The 27,804-nt window shown below is 41.1% G+C and overlaps 1 protein-coding gene across 1 annotated transcript in view; it reads right to left on the bottom strand.

Moving 5' to 3' along the window:
• The window catches only part of tgfbr1b (transforming growth factor, beta receptor 1 b), a 147,303-nt gene that overhangs the window by 46,176 nt on the left and 73,323 nt on the right, over nucleotides 1-27,804 (bottom strand). Inside the window, exons 2-6 of the mRNA XM_051940818.1 lie at nucleotides 23,406-23,657; nucleotides 9,832-10,101; nucleotides 3,545-3,775; nucleotides 2,368-2,535; nucleotides 1,420-1,576 (exon numbers count right to left, since the gene is read on the bottom strand). Coding sequence (XP_051796778.1) covers nucleotides 1,420-1,576; nucleotides 2,368-2,535; nucleotides 3,545-3,775; nucleotides 9,832-10,101; nucleotides 23,406-23,657 — 1,078 coding nt within the window. The remainder of the gene's footprint in view (nucleotides 1-1,419; nucleotides 1,577-2,367; nucleotides 2,536-3,544; nucleotides 3,776-9,831; nucleotides 10,102-23,405; nucleotides 23,658-27,804) is intronic.

Here is a 27,804-nt window from a genome sequence, read left to right as displayed (position 1 = left end):
ATTGGTTAATTATTAAAGAACAGTGAGAAAACCAGCAGAGACTCTGCTTTGACAGTATGAATAACGTTTCATTTAACTTGTTGCTGAATTATTATTTTTTTGTCAGTTAACTGTTTAACTGACAAACAGTTAAACAATTAACTGTTTAAACTGTAGTTTTACCACAAACAACTGTATTAGAAAGTTTGCCCTGCTTGCTTTAAACTTGGATAGTTTTTTTTTGCAAACGTCCTTGAGTTGCACATGGACAAGGGGGCACAGACTCAAGGCTACACTGGAGATGCCATGGAAAAATGTTTGGAAAGTTGACAGAGGATTCATTTCATGGCCCATGACATCCTGAGATCCTAAGTGGCCCAGTCTCTGGCAGTGTAAACGCAAAGTTATCTCCAGGTTACGGATCAACTGAGCCTCAGTTTCCATTGTCTAGCATGAAAGGCCAAATGTTGCAAGACGGTTGCTGCAAAGGGGAAATCTAGACAAAATTGAGTCAGTTGTTTCAATAGCCATTTGTTAGGACCTTTTTTGTTTTTACAGTTTTGGCACATGCCAATGAAGGAAGAATGAAGGGCGGTAGATGCAACTCAAGTAAAAAATCTTTATGTACATAAACAGAGGTTTCTAACTTCAGGCTTCAAACTGACTTACCTGATATGGATTAAAACAAAATAAATCAAGTGTAAAGTCTAAAAATGAATTACTATACTGTCTTATCGCCACTTACTAACAAGACTAGAATTACAGGTAGGTGTAGTACTCCAAGACGTAGTATCTAAACAGCTACTTAAACTGCTATTCAAACTGCTAGCAGCACAACCCAGAATTAGGCCAAACATCTTGTTATGTAAAAGGGTCTCAAGTAACAAAAAAAAGTTTGCAGTGTCTTGGCAGAACCACAACCCATCCAAGTACTGGAAATGTCAAGCGAAGACACACAAAGGCACGCTGCTCACTCCAAGTCACAGCCATCCAGAGTCGCAGCTCGACCAAGGTTTTTTGAGCTGGCGCTGCAATGACATTGGAGCATAGCATCGGGGTAGCAGTCCAATCAGTCAGAGCAGGAGGTAGGACACAGGACAAGCAGTCACAGCTGATATTCTCTCAGCCAGACCTCTTTATTTACACCCTTAACTCACCGTGGTGACTTGGTTTGTAACATACAGATGTGCTGTGAATCACCCCAACACTTGAACACAGTGACAACATCACAACTGCCTACACAGTGGAGCAGAGGTGATTTGTATTCCAAAAAGACACCACAAATGCCATAATGAAAGAAAACTAAAAACTACAATAGTCAAGCGAGAGAGAACCACAGAAAAAGAAGGATAACTGACAAACCTTTGTTACCTGCTTCTAAAGAAATCTGATAACAACCTGCCAGCTTCCTACAAAGGTGAATGCATAGCATGCCGTTACCTTTTAGTTCCCACTCTGTGGTTTGGAGCAATGTCAATGGTGTCTGTGGCAGAGTCATGACGGACAGCCAGACCTAGATCAGCGATGCAGCAAGTCCCGTTCTTCTTCACCAGAATGTTCTTTGACTTCAAGTCTCTGTGGGCAATAGCGGGCTTTCCTGCAGACAAAGTCACACATTCACTAAGCACCCTACAGTAGGTAAATCGTAAGGAACACTTAACCTTTGGTAAATCACAGCTGGTCCTCCCCCAGTCAAAAAGGAGGTTTTAATTCACCCAAAGATGTTTGGCAACTTTCAAGAAGCACCCAGTGCCTCCTCCACCTATACAGATCAATATTCTACCATCCAAATGGATAGTACACTACTATAACAACACAGTGCACCTTGGGCATAATGGTACATGCTGAAATCTCCACAAATATTTTCACATCAAAGAAATAAAGACAAAAACACTCTGGAGTCAATATTTGACAAGAAAGTAGATTTAAATCCATGTTGAATATTTTTGGTAAACAATATACCGTACATTTATATTTTTTTGATATTGGACAGCTATGCAAGTTACCAAAGAAGCTTGAAGTGGCTATGTTGGGGGTCTTTCAGCAGCTGAACAGTTTTTGAGTTTGTGAACAGCAGCTTTCTCTATGCTTGCTTTGGAAAATAAGGCTGTATGAAAAAAAAAAAAGGTGTCTGAAAAGCCTGGATTAAGTTTAGACACATATGTGCTTACACTGCATGGTTTACTTTGAAGATATACATTTGTTTCTCCAATCAGGTGATTTAAACTGTCTTTTATAAGGGTGTAGCTGAATTGTGCACAAAATACTAAAGAAAAACATTTAAAACTATTAATTGGAGAAAAAAAATTGACACATTTACAGAAACTATCAAAAAGGAATGCAGTGTACAGTATGCATTTAGAATTAATGTAAATGTGTGTGTCATACCTTGCGTGCCCACTATTTCCATGTGGAGGTGGGCGAGGCCACTGGCTGTTGACAGGGACAGTTTGATCATGCCCTCCACAGTGACGGTATAACGGTTCAGGTAGTCAAACAGAGAGCCATGTTCATGGTAGTCTGACACCAGCCACAGCTGAGTCCAAGTCCCGTTATCTACACACAGACAAGCAATGGTATGAACTTAGAGCCTGACTCAGAGTGGTTGTAAAGCATTTGAAGATTAAATAAATTAAATACCAATACATCTGCCACTGACAGTTTCAACAGCATTTTGAATTTGTTCTTTGAATGGTATTCAAGATATGCAATATGCAAGACGTTATACTGGCTGTACTGGCTGACAGTACATGCCAAAATTGGTCTTTCTTCAGTTAGCAAATATCGAGTCTCCACCAAAAAGCACTTATGCAGAAATATGTTATAAATTTGGAGTATGCGCACTCGTCATTTTATTCCACTCTAAAAAGCAGAATGAACCTTATTGTATAGCCACCGCATGCCTTTGCAACGTGAGTGATACGTTGTTATTTTCAGAATAATTTCAGCTAATCAGACATACAATCATTGGGTTCACATACATGTAAGCAAGCAATTTCTTCAAAACAGAGATTTAACTTAGACATAGGCAAGTTTGTAAAAGAAAATCTAAAATACAACATACAATGAATCAATGAAAGAACCAAAATGCATAACTGTTTTTGTGACTAAGATGAATGATTTGAATGATTTCATCATAGAAAGCGTGCGTGCGTTCGTGTTCTTTAACCACGTGGAGATGTCTGTTTGGTCTTCATTGCAAAATACTACTTGCCCACACAGTCTACAGCCTCTCTGTCCACAATGAGCTTGTCTGCACCACATTCGCTGTCAACAGAGGTGCTTTTGTGCTTTGAGAGTGATGTTCACAAGTAATAATGCACCCCACATTGTCATTTACAGATGATAATCCCAGTCTGATGACAATCTCATTTGCAGATTTTGAAATGGATATGTTTTATCAGTCGAGATACCTCGATGACACTGTAAACAACTTCACAACTGAGTTGACTGTTTTATTCACATTTCCATTCATTTCTTTGTGTTAACTTATTTTTACCCCATAGGCCTTGTTGCAGCCTTATCTGAATCCATGCTTTCAGAACTATTTCTGTTGTTTTCTTACCTTTATTGTCAGCAGCAATGAAGCCCAGAATATTCTCGTGTCTCAGCATCACAGTCTGGTATATCTCAGCCTCTCGGAACCAGGAGCGTTCCTCTCGGGAAGAGAAAATCTTCACGGCCACTTCCTCACCACGCCATTTACCACGCCACACCTCGCCGAAACGCCCCTTCCCAATGCTCTCCTGGAGGATAATCGTTCTGGCAATGGTTCTCTGAACCAGCAGTGGCAGACCTGGAGAGAAAACCAAAATAAAAGATTTAAAAAGCTGACAGCAGCATGGAGAGGGAATGTGATGTGTTATCTAAAGTGAGGGCGAGATATAATTGCTCAGTATTTAAAGGCATATTTAATAGGTAAAGACTTCAAAAATGACAATTGAATACCTGACTCATGTGACCAATTCTGTTACAAGTTCAGCAGAACGCTTCAGAGTTCCAATTTATTGGATGACGTCTCATTGTGACTCTACGAGCTGTGTGAAATGTATACTGGGTCAGCTGCCAGTGTGGTTTACTTAAAACAATTTATTTTTTATTGGTCAAACTTCTGTAAAATCCGTGGCTTCAGATTTCTTCTTAGATAGCTGGAGGGAAGATAGAGAGCATAGAAACATCCAAAGACAACAACAAAGTAAGTACAACCATTTGGTTCCCTCAACTTACGGCTGTTCATATCTCAAAGATTTTTGGAGATTCACACTGCAGTTGACATTAATTTGCAATGAATTTTTGTTTGTTATTTAAAATCTTCCAGCAAACATGTAAACTCTGTGGAGGAGTAACTAGAGTCATTAAGTGGTTGCTTTCTGAGAAGTGAGCGGTACCCTTCGGTGTTTTCTAATTTTTAAGGGCTACATTTGCACTTAAAACTCGAGCTGTTGTGAGAATTTTCAAACCAGTTGAGAAATAGTCTTAGAATATCAAAACTCAGTTGATCTGACTGTTGAAATGGCTTTTAAATGCCATCAGAAAAAAAGACAATCCTGGTATCTTAAATAGTCAGTCCAAAATGCTTTGATCCTTAAAACAGAGAGGTTGTTGTACCAGGTCGCAGCTGGAAACGCACCGCAATCGGACCAGCATGCAATACGTGGTGCATTTGGAGCTGCGATCCGGCGTGTTTGCAGCTCATTTGCATAAAGTAGACTGGACTTCTACTTTATAGAAATTCGATGCGGCGTGCGGAGATCAAATGCATTGTGAAACTTTCCTCAAAAGTCTAAATTAGCCCTCGGTGAACTAAAAGGAGGACATATTCAGCAACTGCAGAGCTTATTTCTCACCTCAAATACTTACAGAAATACTGTCACATGACCACATAGTGGCCTGATGAAGCTCAAGTTCTGTCATGTGACAATGATGTGGCCCACCAAGTGCACGATTTTCAGATGCGGTGCGTTTACAAGCGGGAAAAATGCATCAAGTGGACATGGACCTTTACTGTGACAATCTTGGTGGTGAACCTTGTAATATCTGGTTGTCAAAAAAGATCCTTGTCAGCTGTTGAGTTGAGCTAGCTACCTGGGGTGTTAACACTAAACCCACATAGTGCAAATGTACAACACATTTTCTGACATGCATGTCCCTTGCCTGCTGCTTATTGGTCAATATATTCTTAATTGATTAAATATTGACAGCAGTTAATGGATTCAAAATTAATCATGACCATACTCCAAAGATATGGAGCTGAGGTGCAAATGAGATTCTCCTCTGCGAAAGATGGCGCTAATAAGTAAACAAATAATATAATGATTGAATTAAAAATGATTTGAAATTGTATCTTCCACCTCATCTGAATATTTGTCAGGGGAATTATCATTGAACAGATGCTATTTACTTGTATAGTGGAGATACACATTATATACACAGATACCTTTGCTCAATAACTTCAGTAAAGCCTATTCTGAATAAAAAGTCATAACTCCAATCTAGATGCTGCAGGATGTAGTGCAGGCCCAGATTGACTCCGTCATCAGCCGACCTGTTTGCACAATATGCAAACTGCATGGGGTCCAGCAGGGGTCCTACTATGGATTTCAGATGGCTCAACACCAATCTCCCGAAGGACTTCATGACCACAGATATCAGAGCTATTGGTCTGTTGTCATTCAATCCTGTGACAGAGGGTTTCTTGGGGACCGGGATGATTGTGGAACATATGAATGTTTGCAAATCTCATACTGTGTTCCTTCTGTTGACCTGTAAACTGATTTCACCAAATAGTTTTTTTTAATATCAACAATCTGAAATACTGTAACAGCTAAGAACATTATACGTGGAGGCGTTTTTTTTTTTTTTTTTTAGATTTTTCATTATTTCTGCAAACTGCTGATAAGCATACAGAAAAGGGAAAAAGAATGAAAATGATCTTCTGATTTTCCACAGGCACCACACACAAACTGAGTCAGCATAGTAATTACAACAGCCCACGCAGTTCTGCTAATACACACAACACACAAAAACTGTAGCAGTTACACCCACAACTGCGCATCATGTAATATGGTGTAAATAGCTAGAAAGACCTATTCCAAGTCCTTTCTTGGCAGTGTGTTGGAGGTGCCAGTCTCCACAGAAAGGTGCTAATTTGTGGCAAGCATAAAGAACAGCTTTTGCCTGTGCAGGGTTTGTGTGTGTGCAGCTGAATCTGGGCCAGCCACTCATTGTAAAAGATTTCTACTTTAGAATGTATGCAGGTGCAGGGTGTTCCTTCTGCACATGAATACATGCAAGCACACACACCAGCACAGACAGGAAGAGAATAATGTGTGTGTGTCTATTAAGACATCTAACATCTAGTACTCATACAAACAGTCACACAAACTGACAGCTATATCTAACACTACTGAAACGAAACAACAATGTCCATTTGTAATTTCTGTTATATTAAATATTATTAATATGCCCTACTTGTTTAAAACACAGCTATATACACTGATCAGCCACAATACAAAAAATTGGCAGGTGAAGTGTGTGACATTGATTATCCTGGTATAATTAGGCATGTCAAGGATGGAGTATAAGGCATTAAAAGAAAAATCAGTTCTTAAATTTAATGAGCTAGTAAAAGTCAAAATGGGGAGGAGTAAAAACATAAGTGATTTCAACAAGGTCCAATTTGTGATGGCTACAAATCTGGGTGAGAGTATCTCCAAAACAGCAGGTCTTGTGGGGTGTTTCTAGAATAAAGCTGCTCCTACCTTCAAAAGACAGCCTGGTATGATAACATTGGACTCATTTGCAAGTCTTGCGGAGTTCATGCCTTAATGGGTTAGAGCTGTTTTGGTGGCATGAGGGGAACCTACACAGTACTGGGCAGTACTATTACACAGTATATTATTTTTGTGGCTGATTTGGTGCATAAGTTTAATTAGTTCAATTAAATTTTAATTAAATTTAAAGGTATAATTAAAGTTATGACCATAGAAAGTTTTGGATACATTTTTAAAAAAAGATTGGCATACTTGAATTTAACAGTTGGTAAAACAGTAAAAGTAACCTTTATGAAGGGAAGAACTAAAATCACACACTTACACACGTGGACAAAATTGTTGGTACCCCTCAGTTAAAGAAGGAAAAACCCACAATTCTCACTGAAATCACTTGAAACTCACAAAAGTAACAATAAATAAAAATTTATTGAAAATTAAATAATCAAAAACAGCCATCACTTTTGAATTGTTGATTAACATAATTATTTTAAAAAGCAAACTAATGAAACAGGCCTGGACAAAAATGATGGTACCTCTATAAAAGATTGAAAACTATTTGACCAGAGTGACATGATTAACTCAGGTGTGTCATTTAATTGACATCACAGGTGTTTCCAAACTCATAATCAGTCAGTCTGCCTATTTAAAGGGAGACAAGTAGTCACCCTGCTGTTTGGTGAAAAGGTGTGTACCACACTGAACATGGACAACAGAAAGCGAAGGAGAGAATTGTCCCAGGACATCCGAAAAAAAATTATAGACAAACATCTTAAAGGTAAAGGCTATAAGACCATCTCTAAACAGCTTGAAGTTCCTGTGACAACAGTGGCTCATATTATTCAGAAGTTCAAGACCCACGGGACAGTAACCAACCTCCCTGGACGTGGCCGCAAGAGGAAAATTGATGACAAATTGAAGAGACGGATCGTTCGAATTGTATCCAAAGAGCCCAGAGCAACCTCCAAAGAAATTAAAGGTGAACTCCAAGGCCAAAGTACATCAGTGTCAGATCGCACCATTCGTCGTTGTTTGAGCCAAAGCGGACTTCATGGGAGACGACCGAGGAGGACACCACTGCTGAAAAAAACTCATAAAAAAGCGAGACTGGAATTTGCAAAAATGCATGTTGACAAGCCACAAAGCTTCTGGGAGAATGTCCTTTGGACAGATGAGACCAAACTGGAGCTTTTTGGTAAGGCACATCAACTCTATGTTCATAGACTCAAAAACCAAGCATACGAAGAAAAGAACACTGTCCCTACGGTGAAACATGGAGGAGGCTCAGTAATGTTTTGGGGCTGCTTTGCTGCATCTGCCACAGGGTGTCTTGAAAGTGTGCAAGGTACGATGAAATCTGAAGACTATCAAGGCATTCTGGAGAGAAATGTGCTGCCTAGTGTCAGAAAGCTTGGTCTCAGTCGCAGGTCATGGGTCTTCCAACAGGACAACGATCCAAAACACACAGCCAAAAACACCCAAGAATGGCTGAGAGAAAAGCGTTGGACTATTCTAAAGTGGCCTTCTATGAGCCCAGATCTGAATCCCATTGAACATATGTGGAAGGAGCTGAAACATGCCATTTGGAGAAGACACCCATCAAACCTGAGACAACTGGAGCTGTTTGCTCATGAGGAGTGGGCCAAAATACCTGTTGACAGCTGCAGAACGCTCATTGACTAATACAGAAATCGTTTAATTGCAGTGATTGCCTCAAAAGGTTGTGCAACAAAATATTAAGTTATGGGTACCATCATTTTTGTCCAGCCCTATTTCATTAGTTTGTTTTTTTAAATAATTATGTTAATCAACAATTCAAAAGTGATGGCTGATTTTGATTATTTAATTTTCAATAAATTTTTATTTATTGTTACTTTTGTGAGTTTCAAGTGATTTCAGTGAGAATTGTGGGTTTTTCCTTCTTTAACTGAGGGGTACCAACAATTTTGTCCACGTGTGTATCATTCCAAGATTTGTGAACACGAGAATTGATCTTTGAGTGAATTGAAAAACATAAGAAAAAAGCACAAATTTATGGGACATGAAGATGATAAGAACAAATCTAAAATGCGCTAAGAACAGAGAGAGAACATCAACACTGATCCACTGAGCCCATAATTCATGAGAAGGGTAGTTGAAAAGCAACAATACATGTGAGACTGACGCACTTCGGCCTGGATCAAAGTTACATGTGAGACACACTGACACAGACCTGAGAACAAAGAAGACCCTACCTGCACCCAATTAGACTATAATTTTGGATTCAAATCAGGTCAGAGCTCAGTTATTAGAAACCAGATTAATCTGTGAGAAAGAAAACACACACTGGTACAAATGCCTCATTGTGTGGGTCATAAGCTCTGAAAAGCAGGGGCTATGACCCACAATATCCACTGGTATTAGTCAGAAGCAGAGGGCTGGTTGATTAATTGCAGAGTCATGTGACAGGTATGTGACAAATCACGGAAGGACATGTACCGGCTGAAAAGACCCAAACAAGAAGTGAATGTGGATGTCTGCGTCATTTCTTTTAAATGTCAATCTCTCCCTCTCTACATCTCTACATGTCAACACAGCAAACAGAGTTTATAAAAATATTTACATTGGAAGGAGTTTTCAGTTTTCTGTGACCTGTGGAAAAAAGCCTGAAACACATTGAAAAAGTTATGCTAAAAAAAAAAACAAAACAAAACTGTGTACATGTGGACAAGACCTTTGGTAAATGGACAATCACAACACTGCTCGGTCAGTCACTTCAGTCTGTCATCACTGGGAGATGTCCAAGCAACAGTTGCACATGTCCCTCCATTATATTATCTATTTTTTTTTCATGTTAGGTCTTAATTAAGCAATGTAAATTTTGCATACAGGTTATTTATGTAGTGCTGGGCTGAACTAACGCTTGTGATTATTTATTAATCATACAAACCTGAGTGTGACATCAATTTGATTAACCAATCTCTCAAAAAAAGTCACCACATATATTTTTCGAAATGGAAACTGTTCTTTTGACTCAGACAAAAATCTAGGGTAACAAAGAGGGAAAGTCCAACCAACTTGACCCCAAAATGCAGCACTGTACCTGATCCAGAGCCCGAGGTGGTCATGTCGTAGATGAGGTCCTTCAGTGTTGTTCCAACAGTGATGAAAGGATGGTCCATTGACGGGTCTTCCTCGTTGGGCACCCGGTGGTGGTGGTGATGGTGAGCCCCAGCACCACCTGCCCCAAGACCCCTGTGACTGTGGCAAACATAGAATGCCAAAACCAGCAGCAGGCAGAGCAGACATACAGGGCCAGCGATAACAGCAGCAAGGGCCACCGGGCCCAGTGGAGGAGTCTTTTCTGTGGGATCTGTAACACACAAGGGACAAAGTAGATCAATAAATAATAATACATGACCTGTAAATGTACTGCATTATATCTCTAGATAAAATCAAATCATATGCAAACAAATGGTGAAAAATTAAGTGAAGTTTCTAACTGTTGAAAGGGTTAAATTTGAGCATACTGATGGCTGGCCTAAAGTGTTCACCATGAGCCAGGAAGCTAACAGGCCAAGTGGTGCGGGGGCACATTCCATCTGCTGGAATGATAGGAGATTTGGCCTGCAGCTGACAAACACATGCACACATGCTCACTTTTCTTCTCTTTGTGAGAACTCTTATCACAATTTACTTCAGTATGTATCCAACACCCAAGCTACACCTAATTCTAACCTTCACCAGGTCTTAGTCCACAAACAGGCCTCTGTTGCATAGCCTATAAAAGTAACTGCAGTGTCTCCTGAAAAAAGCAACAAGTGATGTAGAGAATTTGAATCATCCATGGATAAAGCTATCCTTCATCAAATCGAGCATTACTGTCATATCAGATAGATAACATTTCCCCGGTATCCAAAGACTAGATCAGCACTTTAGTAATCTGACAGCTTGTGGAATGAAGCCATTTGTCAGTCTAGTGGTCCTTCCTTTGATTCTCCAGAAAAGTTTGCCTGATGCCAGCAGTTCAAAGAGTTTGTGGAGAGGGTGTGAGGAGTCCCTGACAATGTTCAGTGTTCGGCTCCTGCAGCAGCTCTGGAAAAGATCTTGAATAGAGGGAAGGGAAACTCCAATGACCCTCTCAGCTCCCCTGACTATCCTCTGCAGGGCTTTTCTGTCAAACTTACTGCAGCTAGAGAACCATGTTGAGATGCAGTATGTCAGGACACTCTCGGTCACACCTCTGCAGAAAGTCCTGAGGATGCTGGTGGGGAGAGAGGCTTGTTTCAGCTTCCTCAGGAAATGGAGTCTTTGCTGGAACCGTATTAAGATCACTGAGGTGTTCCTATTCAAGCTCAGCTCCTGCAAGATCTGCACTCCAAGTAACTTGATGGTCTCCACTCTCTCCACTGTACAGCCGCTGATGCCGAGGGGAGCATGTTCAGGTCGTGACCTCTGGAAGTCGCTGATCATTTCCTTCACTTTGTCCATGTTGAGCAGCAGGTTGTTCTCTCTGCACCAGCCCTCAAGGTGTTTCACTTCATTCGTGTACACCGATTCATCTTTCTCCCGAATGAGTCCCACCACTGGGGTGTCGTCAGCAAACTTTATGATCTGGATCCTCTGTTGTGTGGCTGCACAGTTGTGTGCTAGCAGTGTAAACAACAGTGGACTGAGCACACAGCCTTGAAGAGATCCAGTGCTCAGCGTGATGGTGCTGGAGAAGTTCTTTCTGACACAGACAGACTGGGGTCTCTCGGTCAGAAAGTCCAGGACCCAGAGACGTGGCGGTATCCAGGCCGAATAGGAGGACTTTCTTCATTAGTTTCTGGGGAATGAAGGTATTAAACACCGAGCTGAAATGAATGTACAGGATTCTGGCGTAGGTGTCTTTATGGTCCAGATAAAAGGTGGTGGATATTGCATCCTCTGTGGAGCAGTTGGGACGATAAACGAATTGAAGGGGGTCGAGCGATGCAAAGAGGCCGACTGTCGTGCGGCTTGACGAGCCGTTCAAAACACTTCATCACAATCGGTGTCAGTGCAATGGGGCATTAGTCATTCAGACAGGACACAACTGATTTCTTTGCCACTGGAACTATGGATGTTTTGAAGCATCTGGGGACAATGGCCTGACTGAAAGAGATGTTAAAGATGTCAGTCAGTACATCTGACAGCTCGCCAGCACAGACTCTGAGCATATGTCCCGGGATGTAGTCCAGACCTGTTGCTTTTCGTGGGGTAACCTTGGTTAGGGTCCTCCATGTGTCTGCTTCGTTGATGGCGAAAGCTGGCCTGACAGATGGAGGAGAACAATCAGTTCTCTTTCTGGTTGTCGGGTTTGATGCTTCAAAGTGTGCCAAGAAGTTGTTGAGCCTGTCTGGAAGACGAAGCATCATTGTAAGCGACCCCCTGCCTGGTCTTATAGTCAGTCAGGGCTTAGACTTCCTGCCACATCTGTCTGGCATTTCCTGTGTCAGAGAGGTGTCCCTGGATTTTCTCTGCGTAGGTGTATTTTGCAGCAAAAAGAGAGGTACAAAACATTCAGCTCATCATTTTTTACATTGCGCTGCAAAATTAGATGCCATTGACTAAAATGACTAACAATGCTCACAACGTGTTATCAGATATCACCAATTAAAATGAATTAAGTAAATAACTTAGTAACAGACAAATACTAAATTTAACCCTTTAGGCGCCAGAGTTTTTTCAATAAAATATTCAGTTTTGATATAATTTTTTCAAAAGGTTGTAACTTGTAAATGGTTAAAGAATGTGGTAATGTGTGAAAATGTGGTAAACTGTAAATGAGAAAAATCATCAGTATGACCCAAAGTTTGTGAGGGGAGTAAATTCACTCATCTAATGTGCATATTATGACATTACCAGACATATGAATTACATAACTTTATTGATGTTTATCGATCAAGATAAGGCATTGCTTGGCTCAGAATTTGTCAGATCCCTGTCTCCATGATACCCAACAGGCTCATCAAAATATCTGATCCACTTGTGATACTCTTCCTCATCTGTCAAGCAAACCCAGCCATCATCATCGTCATTTACAACGAGGCCATGAGTGCAGCCTCCACCGTTATTGTCAGTGCATTTACTCCCACGTCTGCTGCTATTTCCCCGTTTTTTTGCATCCCTGCTATCCCCCTCACCATTAGCAGTGTTTTGACCACCCCTGCTACACCCACCACGTCCCCTCCTGCCACCCCAGACCCAGTGAAACAAAGCATCGGCTCCAGTATGTGCTGCTTGTGGACTGTCAAGGCGCACCGACTCGCTGCCATTACGCTCAGACGCAGTGTCATTTTCTGTCTCACTGGATGACTGAACATCTTCATCAGAGGGTGAATATTCCTCTTCAGAATCTGAGTCAGCCATTACTTCACAAAGTACTTTGTCAACGTTGGCCCGACCTGCATGGTGAGTTTTCTCGCTCTAAAATGCGCCGTCTTGTACTGTGTTACGCTCTGACTATGAGTCTCGTCTCCTCGGTTTTCAAACACTATAAACTCCAAAACTTTGATTGAAAACACACACAAATGATGCTCAGATTGAAGTTCCAGATGTCCGCCATCTCCTGGTATAAAGTAGTAACTACATTGAGGCACTACATTTGAAGCTATGGCTTGTTATGTTCAGCAATGTTGCTTGTCGCAATATTGCGACTTTGGCGCTTAAAGGGTTAAGCTGTTGTGGCTCCTGCCAAAACCAGTGTTTTGGCGCGAGCTATCACGCGATTTCGGAACGAGATTTGATTTCTAGCATCCTGAGATTTGGATACAGACCACAACAAAGAGCGATCGCCAGGTAATGTGGAGGTTTTCGTTCACGTCTCATCTCTCGTATGCTGTGGGATACTCGTTGAGACTATCTGAGCCGGTCAGTGTGGGGGAAAAAGCACGTTAGGGCGGACTTTGATGCGGGGGGGGGCAAGTTGCCCCATACTTTTCGCTAGCTGAGTTGCTAGCTGAGCTGCTAAGCTGCCTGCCTGGCTAAATACGGGAGCTATGTCGAAAATTCATTTCTCCATCACTCACATGTATGAAATGACATATGAAAACAGACCCCAGGTTGAAAAAAACCAAAGTTCCCCTTTAAAGAAATTGCGACCCTGGTTCTGTGATATTTGACTTCTGGTGTGCAAGAGGAAGTGTTGGCACTGCTGGGGAAATTTGCTGAAGAATCACAGCATCAATTGTTGAAAGAAAAAACTGAATTTAGAGATCAAGGATTATTTATAAGACCATTTTGAGTGCAAAGGAGGCTTAGCTCTGCTTCTAAATATTCTCACCCTGTGGACAATTAAAATTTTTTAATCAGTATCATCATTTTGACAGAATTCTCCTGCTTCTTTGATTTTAAAATACACAAAATGTTAAATAATAAAAATTTGTTTGAGCAAGAGATTTTGTTATAGATTTTAACTCTGTGGAATTCATCTGTTTAACGTACAATAACAGTCAAAAGTTTGGACAGACCTTTTCATTTAACTACCTTCTTTATTTTCATGTTTATTTACATTGTAGATTTTCACTGAAAGCATCAAAACTATGAATGAACAATTATGTAGTAAACAAAAACGTTGAAATAAGTCAAAACATGTTTTACAATTTGGATTAATCAAAATTGCCATCCGTTGTTTTGATTACTGCTTTGCACACTCTTGGCATTCTTTCGATGAGCTTCATGAGGTATTCACTTAAAATGGTTTTCACTTCATAGGTGTGCCTTGTCAAGGTTCATTTGCAGAATTTCTTGCCTTCTTAATGAGGTTGGGACCATCAGCTGTGTTGTGCAGAAGTCTGGTTGGTACACAGTGGACAGCCCTATTTCACAACTGTTAGAGTCCATATTATGGAAAGAACGAATCAGTCAAGTAAAGAGAAATGACAATCTAGGATTAGTTTAAGAACTGAAGGCCAATCAGTCTGGAAAATTGCAAAATCTTTGAACTGTATCCCTAAGTGCAGTCTCAAAAACCATCAAGTGCTACGACAAAACAGGCACCCATGAGGACGGCCCCAGGACCAAGAGTCACCTCTGGTGGCAGAGGATAAGTTCATCCGAGTCACCAGCCTCAGAAATTGGAAGTTAACGGCATCTCAGATTAGAATCCAGATAAATGCCTCACAGAGTTCTAGTAGCAGTAACATCTCTACATCAACTGCTCAGAAGAGACAGCGCCCATCAGGCCTTTATGGTCAAATAACTTCTAAGAAACCATTACTAAGGAAAAGCAACAGGCAGGAGGGATTTGTTTGGGCCAAGAAACACAAGAAATGGACTCTTCTTGCCTTCGTTGCTGTGACACCGAAAATGTCACCGCTGCAAGTTCAACAAAGGTTCAATCTATCCATCTAGTATACCAGTGGAAACTGGTGCTTTGGTCTGATGAGTCCAAATTTGAGCTCTTTGGCTCTACCCACTGTGTCTTCGCGCAATGCACCGCAAAGTGAAAGCAAATCGGCCAACAAGTGCTTAGTATCTCTGGCAACTCCTTCAAGATTGTTGGAAAACTATTTCAGGTGACTACCTCATGAAGCTCATCCAGCGAATGCCAAGAGTGTGCAAAGCAGTAATCAAAGCAAAGGGTGGCTACTTTGAAGAATCTAAAATATAAAACATGTTTTGATTTATTTCACACATTTTTGTTTACTACATAATTCCGTATGTGTTCATTCATTGTGTTGATGCCTTCCGTGAGAATCTACAATGTAAACCAGGGGTGTCAAACTAATTTTGGTCCAGGGGACAGCCTAATTTGATCTTAAGGGGGCCGGACCAGTAAACATAGTGTAATAACCGAGAAGTAACAATAAGTCTAAGTTTTTCCGATGTTTTAGTGCAAAGGAGAACAAGTATATTATAAAAATCTTCCTATGTAATGAACTGCCCTTTTAAAAAAATAGATTATGAACAACCTGAGATTAAAGTGAGAACAATTTCTTTCTTTCAAAGGTCTTTTTATTGAGATTTACAGTTCAACATGAGAACATCAGGCACTAACAAAGTGACTTTTCCTTAATATGTGCGGCACTCTTTGTCAAGAGAACGGTAGTGCTGGAACACAACAACAAAGTGCACACCTACCCACCCACCCATTTAACCACACCCCATGAGGAAAAAAAAGCAAAATAGACAAGAAACAACAACATCCCATACACACACACACACAAATGGGAGAGAGGGGGGAGGGGGGGTACTCTGAAATTATTGTTGTAGGTTTGTTTAAGAAATCTAGGAAGGGACGCCAAAGCATGAGAAACCTGTTGAGTGATCCTGAAATAGTGCAGTGAGATTTTTCGAGACACAGAAGTGTCATCATATCAGCAATCCAGTGTGAAAAGGATAAACGGTCTTTCCATCGTAGAATGATGGCTCTGCGGGCTATTAATGAGGAGAAGGCCAGGATCTCGTTTTTAGCTTTTGGCAGGTCACCATCCAGAGGCAGACCGAAGATGGCAGTCAGAGGGTTTGGAGAGATTTGATGGCTAAGCACCTTGGAAATAGACTGAAAGCATGATGTCCAATAATTGGATAGGGAGGAGCAGGACCAATACATGTGGAGGAGGGAACCAGGGGCAGATCTTCACCTATCACATATGGGGTCAGCGTCTGGGTAAATGCGGGCTAGCTTAGTCTTAGAGATATGGATCCGGTCAACTACTTTAAACTGTAAGAGTGAATGCCTGGCACATACAGAGGAAGAATTGATACACTTGAGAATGAGGTTCCATGTAGGATCTGGAAATGGGGAACCAAGATCTTGCTCCCATGCTTTTCTGATTGCTGCAAAGGGACGGCTGTGTATGTTGGAGACAGCATTGTAAAGCTTGGATAAAATACCTCTTGATGTTGGATTAAAGGAAAGAAGTGCATCTAAATAGTTTGCTGGGGGTTCTTCTGGGAAGTTTGGAATCAGTTTCTGAATGAAGTGTCGCACCTGGAGGAACCGAAAGAAATGGGAGCGAGGAAGACAAAAAGTTTGGCTGAATTGGGAGAAAGAAGCAAAGTTTCCATTCATAAATAGATCCCCAAAACACCTAAGATTCTTATCATACCAAATATTAAAGGCTCCGTCTAATGTAGAGGGGGCGAAGAAATGATTGGTAGCAATGGAGGACTTAAGTGACATGCTCTGAAGACCAAAGTGTTTTCGGAACTGAAGCCATATCTGCACAGACTCCCTGACAACCATGCTACCATGGAGGCCAGTTAAAGAAAGAGGGAGTGCAGCGCCTACAAGAGCAGGGAGAGAAACTGAACCTGATGCACCGGCTTTCATCGTCACCCACACGGGGGGGTGGCGGCTCCGATAAAGTCCACCCATTGCAAAATGCAGCGAATATTGGCAGCCCAATAGTAAAACTGGAAATTGGGGAAAGCCAATCCCCCCCTCCTGCTTTGGCTTCCGCAGAAACACTCTGCGCAGTCAGGGTGGCTTGCCGTTCCAAATGTAAGAACCAAGCAAAGAGTCAAGGGTTTTAAAAAAAGATTTGGGGATCAAAATGGGGAGACATTGAAAAAGATATAAAAATTTAGGAAGTATGGTCATTTTAATCGAATTAATCCTACCAGTAAGAGAGTGTGAGAGAGGGGACCACTTTGATAGAGAAACCTTGACTTGGTAAATCAGGTTGAGGAGGTTGTGCTTGAAAAGGTCCCTATTTGTTCTTGTGACACAAACCCCAAGATAAGTAAATTGTTCAGCCACTACTTTAAATTTGGAAACCATGCCAACTGCCATATGTGTGCATTTGCTAACTGGAAATAGTTCATTTTCGCCCAGATTGATCTTATATCCAGATATATGGCCATATGTTTCGAAAAGTGTAAGAACTTCAGGAAGGGAACTGTTAGGGTCTGAAATGTAAAGAAGAAGGTCATCTGCATAAAGAGAGACCTTCTGCTCTACGCCTCTCCTTCGAATACCCTTTATACCACTGTTGCTACGGATAGCTATAGCCAGTGGCTCTATGGCAATGGCAAAGAGAAGCGGACTAAGAGGGCAGCCCTGCCGTGTTCCTCTGTGTAGATCAAATGGCTGAGAGTACAGGCCATTAGTTAAGACCGAGGCAGAGGGAGACTGATAGAGCATTTTGATCCATGGTGAGAATAAGGGCCCAAAACCAAAACTGGAGAGAGCTCGAAAGAGAAAGTCCCACTCTACTCTGTCGAACGCCTTTTCAGCGTCAACAGAGAGAAGGCATTCCTGCTTGTCTTTCTCACGGGAGTAAATTATGTTAAATAGTCTCCGGATGTTATAAAAAGAATGTCGGGCCTTTATGAACCCAGTTTGGTCGGGTGAAATAATGAAAGGGAGGACGTCTTCTAATCAGCTTGCCAGGACGTTCGCTAAGATTTTAACATCTGGGTTCAGTAAAGAAATGGGCTGATGTGAGGAGCAATCTAAAGGGTCCTTTTCTTTTTTTAGCAACAAGGAGATGCAAACACCGAACAGAGAAAGGGAAATAAGTCTGCTGCCAGTTTCTTGTGAAACTCTGGTGGTAACCCATCAGGACCAGGGGCTTTGCCTGTTTGCATGGAGGATATTGATCTCAATATCTCGCTCTGGGTGATTGGAGCCTCTAATTTGTTCTTCTGGTCTTCTGTCAGTGAGGGCATATCTAAATTATGGAAAAAGTTTTCCATCATGGTAAGAACAATTTCAGCCAGGCTGACAGCGCGAGACCAGTCCATTCCAACCCTGTCCAGCGCACCAACAACAGCGCGGAAAATGTCCCCAGCTGTTGTGGTGTCTAACATAGGCACCAACTCAAGAAACTCCTCTGTGACAGTCAAAGTCTCATCAACTCCATGAATGAATATGGCCAGTTGAGCGACATCCATGTTATCTGACTACTCAACGATGGTCGTTGTGAGTATCGACACCAATGTTCAGATTTTGGACAGGGAGGACAGATGGTTTGAGAGAGGAGTGAAAGAAGCCATCCACGTCAAAGTAGAGAAGCCATCTCTGAACAGTCGGGGGGTGGTCTGCGACATCATCTTTCGCCAATTTACAATCAGGTCCTTTCAAAAATCCCCAAAAGAACTACTCAGCAGACTCATGCTAATGACCACCATTAGCACACGAGGGCTCAGTGACATCTGTGCATTTCAACGACTCTCACCATTACTCACAACGACCATCATTGAGTAGTCAGATGCATTTTGGTATTGGTCGTTGGAATAATAGCCCTGGACACACCTCACAGAGGTTTAAAAGCTGAGGCAACATCAACCACCACCAGAACTGAAGAAGCCTCTTGGATGAGCAGTGAAACGTCTTCAAGGAACTTTCTTAAAGTCCAGTGGATTGATTTAAACTACTTTGGATCCGTAATATCAGTGCTCTCATCAACTGCAACAGAAAACGCCAGAAATGACTCCACATTGCGTTTCAATTGGTTGTCGAAATTTGTCGATAGTTCTGAAAACCTTATCCGACGGTATTCCTCGTCAGGCAAATGTTGGCAAATGTTTGTCACTTCTTAGGACACACGATTTCTGCAGCCTTCAGCATGCAACCTTTAACAAACTCCTCCTCAAAGTATGGCTTTGATGATAATGCTATTTTGCTAGCAATAAGGTAGCTTGCTTTCACTACAGCATCACTTACCTCACGGCTCCAGGTGAAAACAGATTCCTGTTTCCTCAGACCCACCAACAATTCATTTATCTTCTGTCTTCTCAGTTCCCCTTGCAAGCTGTTGTGTTTTTCGACATGCCGAGTCTCAGTGGCCCCGAAGATTAAATTCCTTGAGCACCGAAACTTGCTGCATACATACCAAGCACGCAGGTTTCTCATTCACCTCAGTGAACAAGTAGGAAGAGGTCCATTTTTAATGGAAAATCCTACACTCGATGTTCATTTTTCTCTTTTTTGATGAAGACATCTTGCTGATGAGTGCGTCAGGGCCAGCAGAAAAGCAGGTAAAATTCCAGTTGACAAAATGCCACTTGCAGACCCAGACTCCATATTGCCACCACCTGCTGTAAGTTCTGAGTCACAGTGTTGTCATGTCTACTCTGAATTAAACTAAGTGCCTCTAGCAGACAATATGGGAACTGCAGTTTTATCAAAAAATGTAGTTCATGATTTTTAGGTATTTTTTCATTTTGTAGATTTATTCTACGGGCTGGATCGGACCCCCTGGCAGGCCAGTATGTTTGACACCCCTGATATAAATAGTCATGAAAATAAAGACAAACCATTAAATGAGAAGGTGTGTTCAAACTTCTGACTGGTAGCATACATGTGCAGTGATGGGTGTTCTGAGGCCTTGTGGATGAATGAGAACTCTGAGATCAAATTGTGGGAAGGAGCTCCTTTAGTTAGTTTGGAGGTTGAGGAATTCGAACCATGGAGCACAGGCAGCTTTGGAGAGAAGCCTGGCTGGAGTCTGATTGCTGAGGGAATGTAGTGGCTGAAGGAGAAATGTTCTTCAACAGATTGTTGCCACAGTCAAGTGGATTAATCAGCAGTTCGGGATCCATGGTGAGTGGCTCTTGCTCTCTGAAATAGTGTTGAAATAATGTGATCAAGCAATGGCATGATTGTTGTAATTATTACAACAATCATAATATGGGTACTGTGATGATGTTCACATGTTCAGTTAAGTATCTTTCTACAATTGATGGAATTAATGTTGTTTTATGTTTCAGTATTATGCACAGGGGCAAATGAAACGACCTATAAGTAGGTCGAATTGAGAACTATAAGATGGACTTATAAAAAACTGAAATAAGGAAGAATGCCATGGAAAATGTAAAGACTGTCAAGTGTATTGTCTGTATTATTATTGTGAAGTACGAAAGCATCTCCTAAATGTTGTTTTTTTAATATATTTGTATATATAAATATGTGTTCAATAAAAAAATTAAGTTCCAAAAAAAAAGCAATGGCATGAAGCAAGGTCTGTCATGGAAAGAACGAGACGAGCAGTGCTAGATGGGCTAACCGGGTATATGGAGCCAGGTGATTACGGGCGCGGTTGAGGAGTGAACCTTAGTTAAAAGTTAACTTCATGTCTCAACCTATTAGCTTAACGTGTTAAGGAGTTACTGCACATTCAGGGAACTCAGCATTTCCTCATGAATACGTCAATGTTGCATACAAGTGCCCTCCATTCTAATCAGATCATCAACCTGTGATGGAAGTAGGAATATTCCTCAATGAATCACTCTTGAGGCATCCTGTTCATAAGAACGTGTTTACAGACATCAAAACACCACAATTATGTCCCTTATACAAAGCATCTTGGTGGTGAGACAGAAAAATGCAGGGACATTCTAGTACATTAATCATAACAACATTCAAAATCTGTTGTCTGCGTCACCGTGGCAACTGTGACAAAGGGAAAAACTGCAAATTGCTGTATCAAGCAGGTGTAAAGTCTTTAACATTTCAAAAGTGCAGGTGAGGATGAAAAGTCTCATATGAAGCAAACTAATGAAAGTGCGGTCAGCAGCCTGCTCTGTTAACTGGAGGTAGGGCTGGAGGTATTATTACAGAACACTCAAGCTGTTTCCAAAAGTAAACAGAATTTGGTATGATGAAATGCAGTGTGTAGCTCAAAGTACTGAACAAAGAGCAACTGACACTAGGGGTGCAACGGATCGAAAAACTCATGGTTCGGATCGTATCATGATTTTGAGTCATGGATCGGATCAATTTTCGGATCAGCTGTTTAAATGCTGCGGTGATAAGTGGTTGTTGAGCAGCCTTAGTCTTGGCTCCTGTCACTGACACATCCAAGCGACATCGCTTCATATGGGTGACCATGCTCGATGTATTTACTCTCTCATGCGGCTTTCTTGTGCCACAGTGCCTACACACTGTTATAGTTTTGTCCACCACCTTTCCTTCCCAGCGAGAAGATCCCTGGTTCACGTCCCGGCTTTCCTGGGATCTTTCTGCATGGAGTTTGCATGTTCTCCCTGTGCATGTGTGGGTTTTCTCCAGGCACTCCGGCTTCCTCCCACAGTCCAAAAATATGCTGAGGTTAATTGGTTACTCTAAATTTCGGTAGGTGTGAATGTGAGTGTGATTGTTTGTATATGTAGCCCTGCAACAGACTGGCGACCTGTCCAGGGTGTCCCCTGCCTTTGCCCGAGTTAGCTGGGATAGACTCCAGCCCACTCCCCCCCCCACAACCCTAGTGAGGATAAAGCGGTGTATAGAGAATGGATGGATGGATGGATGGATGGACCTTTTTTTCCATCATCACTGTATTTTACAGGCAAGCCAAAATGCCCCCATACGGGTGACTTAAATGATGCAGAAGGTTTTTCAATTTCCTCTGCTCCTTCGCTAGTCATGACTACCGCTGCACTCAACTAATGTGGATTAAACATGTGCTCTCCATGTGACCACATACAACTTTTTTTTCATCATCCAATCTGCGGACCATGTGCATTCCGAACCATGGAGAGCGATCCCTACGGATCACAGATCAACGATGGTCCGTTGCACCACTAACTGACACACGACTCTACTGCTGTAAGTATTATAACTTACTGAGGAATATAAGTAATATTTTATTTTACCTGCATGTAACTGCTGGCTAAGTAATGTGCCCAATGTGGCTGAGGTGTAAATAAGTTATCTTGGACTGGAGGCAGCAGGTTGCTCTAAAATGATGAGTGTGTGGTGATAATTCTGTGTGGAGCTTACGCAATAGTTAAATGAATGCAGAAATCAGCGGTCAAAACAAGCTTTGTGGAAGGGAAATAGGATTTATTACGAAAATAATATGTTCACCATTTGGTGGAGAGGTGTTCTGTTCTTCAAAAGCTTACAGTGGTTGGCATCAGATTTACTATTGATGGTTAAAGACATGCAAAATTTCTGTCCCTGTCATTACTAATGGAGAATCACTGGTAATCACTACAATACCTCTTTAGTTTAAAACAATCTTTTTTGTGTTTCCCTTTTCCCTTTTTTCATTTCTGACAAAAGCGCAAAGCAATCTGACACTACCCGGTATGTCCATTCTTCATTTGTCTATTGTCTGATTATACCCAGAGTGTGAGCCACACCTGAGAGCAACTCTCATCTGGTTTGTTTGTTGTGTTTCAGTCAGGATGTAGAATGCATCATAGCACAGAGACAGCACTGCGAAAGTCACCAATAATCTTGTAATAGCCTCAGACCATGGACTAGTTTCTATACTTGTTTTGCTGGATCTTAGTGCTACATTTAGTTCCTTCCCACCATCATGGACTGTTTGTTCCTAATGGCTCCAAAGTCAACTTTAAATTGTTGAGTGCTCTGTAAATTCAAAAGGTCTTCACCTTACTATCTGAAGTGCTATGAGATGACATATGCTGTGAACTGGTGCTGTAGAAACAAAATTTAATTAAATTATCTTCACATTTTGTGTCCATTTCTGCTACGCTCTCCTCTCTAGCTCAAGCCTGAAATTGAATTTTGAATTTATATACTCTAGACGGGTGAGATCATTAGCAATGGTCATAGAAATATCTTTCGATTGTGCATTCTATTTGTCAGTGGTAAGACTATAGCTTGGTATGTGATTAGAGGGATATCTTTAAAAAACAAACAATACAAATCATTGATGGAAGATCCACTTCAAAGTCAGGCCCAAGATGACACATTCCCTCAAAATAAACAAGTGTGTTCAACTGTATATTTACCAGGAATGACGCCAATGTCAGGTTCTTTGTTGCAGTAGTCGGTGGTACAGCACATCGGGTAAATGCCGCTGTCATGTTTGATGGACGGGGCACAGATGAAAGGCCGGTCTCGTGGGATCAGTTCGTTTTCATGTACACACTGGCGTTGCTCAGTGGTGAGCCGGCTACCTGACTTGCGTATGGCGACGAAACAGACACCATCTGTTGTGCAGCTGGAGTTGGCGCTGCAGCGTTCACAGTAACACTGTAGGGCTAGAGGAATAAGAAGCAGATGATAAAGAGGGTTAGAGTTGAGGCATGGCTATTTTTTTTTTTTGCGCAGATGTCAAAGTAAATACAAAACAAAATCCAGCAAAAAGTCAGGAGGTTGTCAGACATTAATTTTGTGCACTTGTGTGTCATTTATAAACAATCAAATTTTTGACCAAATCCAAAGTTGAAATCTGGCAAACTGACTCAAGTTTTCAGACGTGCATTAGGACCAAAGTTACACAACAGTCTGTATTTGTGTGACTGAGTATGATATGAAACATGGTGAAATGGAATATATGTACATGCATTACAATAAGCTTCCATCATGGCCAATACTGGCCAGGGGCCTCATTTAAAAAGCTTACGTATGCACAAAACAGGGCGAGAAAGCTACGTACGCCAGTTCTACGCAAAGGTTGTGATTTATAAAAATAAACTTGGCGTGAGAATATGCGCACCGGTGCGCCAACCTTGATGCTTGCTTACGCACATTTTGGAGACAGAGGGAACAGCAGTGCCGGAGGGTGAAGTGGTGAATTTAAGCCAGATTGATCTCAAACCTTTATTGTCATCACATATTAGACTTGTAGAGCCGGATAATCATAAACACTCATTGTTGTAGATGTTCCTATAGTGCGCCATTCGGCCTACGACTGTATTTGCAGAACTATGTTCATATATCAAACTTCCATCTTCAAATGATATAGAGCTGTGGATGGCACTGATTGATTACTAACTGGGAGAAGGCATGTGACAACCAGTCCAATCGCTGATCAAGCGGATAAATAGCGGGTGAAAGCCATGCGTAATGTGGCACAATGGATGTGCTGGCATTGCTGGAAGTCACATAAATGGTAGATAAGAATGGAGAGAGATTTTAGGGATCACGGGGATTTCCTGGCCCATGATGATGACTGGCTAATAAGTCGATTTAGATTCCCTAGAGCAGTGCTCTTGGATCTATGTGCTGAACTGGGCTCTGTCTTAGACCGACCCACCCGTTGAAACCACGCCATCCCGGTACAGGAGCTGATCACTCTGAGGTTTCTGGCGACAGGTGGCCGACAGGTATGTGTTTTATATGAAGAATATATGAGGTTACATTTGTTGTCTAAATCCTATCTGCAGGGCTTAAAGTGAGAAAAAATCCTGAGCCTGAACTTCTAAGATCCAATTTATAGTGTCAATAAACGTATTTAAATGTGTTTTAAAACTCACTAAAACACAATATATATGAGATTCTATTAATTCAGAGCAAATATGAGGTCATCTGGTGGAAATAATGCCCATTATGATCCCACTATTTTATTGTTGCTCAAATGTAAAACCTTACTTGGCCAAAACTTAAGACATTTTAGAAAGTGCCCCAAGTCTGATTTTTTTGTGTGTGTTGATGTTTCAATACCACATCACTATAATTGCAAAGATTTATTTTAGTATAAAGGGGAAAAAATCATGAAAATCAAGTACATGTATTATTAATAACTTTTAATAATTTCTATTTCTTCAGTAAGAACTCAAAACAACACCAACCACAACAAAACTGCTACAAAACTATGCAGCTTTCCTTCATAAGGCACAATTTTTACTTACAACATTATCTCAAGTGTCAGTCTCAAGAGAATATTAAGTGCTTGGAGAATACTGTTTGACAAAGTCATTTCTTTTTTCTTTTTTGCTTTGTTTGTGAATTTTCTGAACATTTTCTTTTTAACATGTTCAAAATGTTGTTTGTTGAAATAAACTGCAAAACACAGACAACAGAATTAACTTGTTTAATATTCTCTGGAACACTACAAGAGAATAAACTGTCATATGTCACTTGCTATACCAACTTTGTATTTAAGCAGGTAATAAAAGTACTAGTATTAATTCTTAAATGCAATTTTAGTTATTGCCTCACAATATAAAATTCCTCTGAATAAGTTGATCATGATGCTGACTCTCTCAAACTCTGTAACTAGCAAAGAAATCCGGGCCTTCCTGATCTGGTTTATCTGGGTCCTGGTAGCAATGGACTGCTCATGCTGAAGAACTTCTACTCTGGCCTTTTCCTCTGGAGTCAGCCCATTTCTCACAAAGATCTGATTAAGAAGCCCTCTGTAGCACATAACCACACATACATGTTAGTAACTGCTCATTTGATACACCTCAATAATCTGTGTGATTAGTTTAAATCATTTGATTTTCAATTTGAACTGACACATATTTTGTTTGTTTTTGGCAAGGGAAAAAATGTATTCACTGTATAATTTGTTCAGTTGGCTTTCAATTTAAATGTTGTTTCTATTTTTATCTATATTTTGGGAAGAAAGAACGGTGAAAAGCAGGCTAAGAACATTCTTATTTAACTATCCATTATTCATTTCACACAACCCATACGTTCGTTCTTTTCTTACTAATAATATTTGCTTTAGATTGGAGATTTTTTGTGTGTGGCTAGACATCATTTGGATGCATAAGGTCACAAAATCTGCTGAGAGCTATTTAACTCATTATTATAAACATCCTATATGTCCTCAAATAAAAAAGGTTCATATCACCTAAGCTACATTCAGTTTGTGCATATTTAACTAAACAGATGTTCTGAGGAGAATAATGGGACAAATCCGTATGGCTTGATCTTTGATTTTTTTCCTTTCAAAATAAAATCCAGCAAACTAAATAGCTGTTTCGTTTTTTCCTTTTGTCGTTGTAAAACATAGAAAATTTTTAAAGATTAAGAAATCAAACAAAATCAACAACTTCTGTTTTTGTTACTTTTTTAAATTCAATACCTAAGCCCGTTTGTTTTTATTTTGTGGCGAAACTATGGGGACTGTGGGGCGTGCACGCGCATCGCCACTGACGCACTTACGCCAATGGGGCGAGTCAACACACCGCGGCTCAGGGATCGCGGCAGCGGCTGCTCTCTTTGTTAATCAGCAGAGACACATCCTCTCTCCTCTGTCACACAAAGTCTGAGCAAACTTTAGTATCTGCGTCTTTGGGCTAAACACAAGCTCCAACGCTATTGACCAGTGATCAGCTGCTCGATTCTTCACCGCACCACTCACAGATTGGAGCTCCGTGCGCTCTGGAGAGACCAGGCAGCCACAGGGCTGGGACACGTGGAATGGGTATACAGTCCAAGCAGAAATAAAATAATTTGCAATATATATATCAATGTGTTTCCAGTAATTAGCTTTAAATATAATTACAAAAAACACCAACAAATATTGCAAGTTTGGATTTTGTTTGTGGGATACTGTTATTTCTTATCAGTGGCTAAGCAGCACTGTCGATGCCGAACCAAGAGGGGGCAGCATATCGTGGCCCAGCAGTCGATGCGCACTCGCAGTTAGAAAACTGTAATTGGATAAAAGTTCTATCACAAAGTCGCATGCCTAGACAGAAGGTATATATTTTTTAATGTAGGATTTGGAGTTTGATTGATTAAAACGGAGCAACTGAATGCACAATGATGCACATGCTTGGAGCCTTCGGGACGGAGATGGATGAATTTTTTTAAATGGTACACTTCCATGCGCCGGAAATCCGGCGCGGCGCCGGAAAACTTTAAGCCCTGTATCTGGGTCTGATATACAGTTAAATGATGTCCTTTAGGTCTGGGATATCACAACCATCCCTCAGCACAATAATGCTTGTTTTGGATGACATTATAAAGCCAGTCAATACATCAGGTTTCACTCTGTGGGTGAACAGCCCAACATTAAACGGCAATTTGCAGCAATGTCCAGTTTCCCAAATGTAATCGGCGTAACTGACTGCACTCATGTTGCAGTAAGGGCTCCAAGTGAAGATGAATTTGTCTATGTGAACTGAAAAAATGTACATTTAATCAGTGTAAAAATTATTTGTACATCGGACATGATCATAACAAATTTAGTAGCAGGGTGGCCTGGGTCAACATGATTCATTCATCCTGACGCACAGCAGTGTGGGGAAAAGACTGCAGGCCGGCGCTGCGTAAAATGCTGGGAATCAGTAGCTTATTTATATGCAGATACATTCATGAGTTACTTTACATTGACCATTCATGGTAAAATGTGGGTGTGTTGTGGGCGGGATGTGAGGTGGATCCACCTGTGCAATCTTCCAGCTGGAGTGTGATGTATAAAGGGGAAATTGCGTGCAGCTGTGCGTA

Source organism: Acanthochromis polyacanthus, chromosome 20 (genome assembly GCF_021347895.1).
Source record: "Acanthochromis polyacanthus isolate Apoly-LR-REF ecotype Palm Island chromosome 20, KAUST_Apoly_ChrSc, whole genome shotgun sequence".
NCBI classification, from domain to species: domain Eukaryota; kingdom Metazoa; phylum Chordata; class Actinopteri; family Pomacentridae; genus Acanthochromis; species Acanthochromis polyacanthus.
The sequence above is the reverse complement of the archived record's forward strand: the minus strand, read 5'-3'. Positions and strand labels throughout refer to the sequence as shown.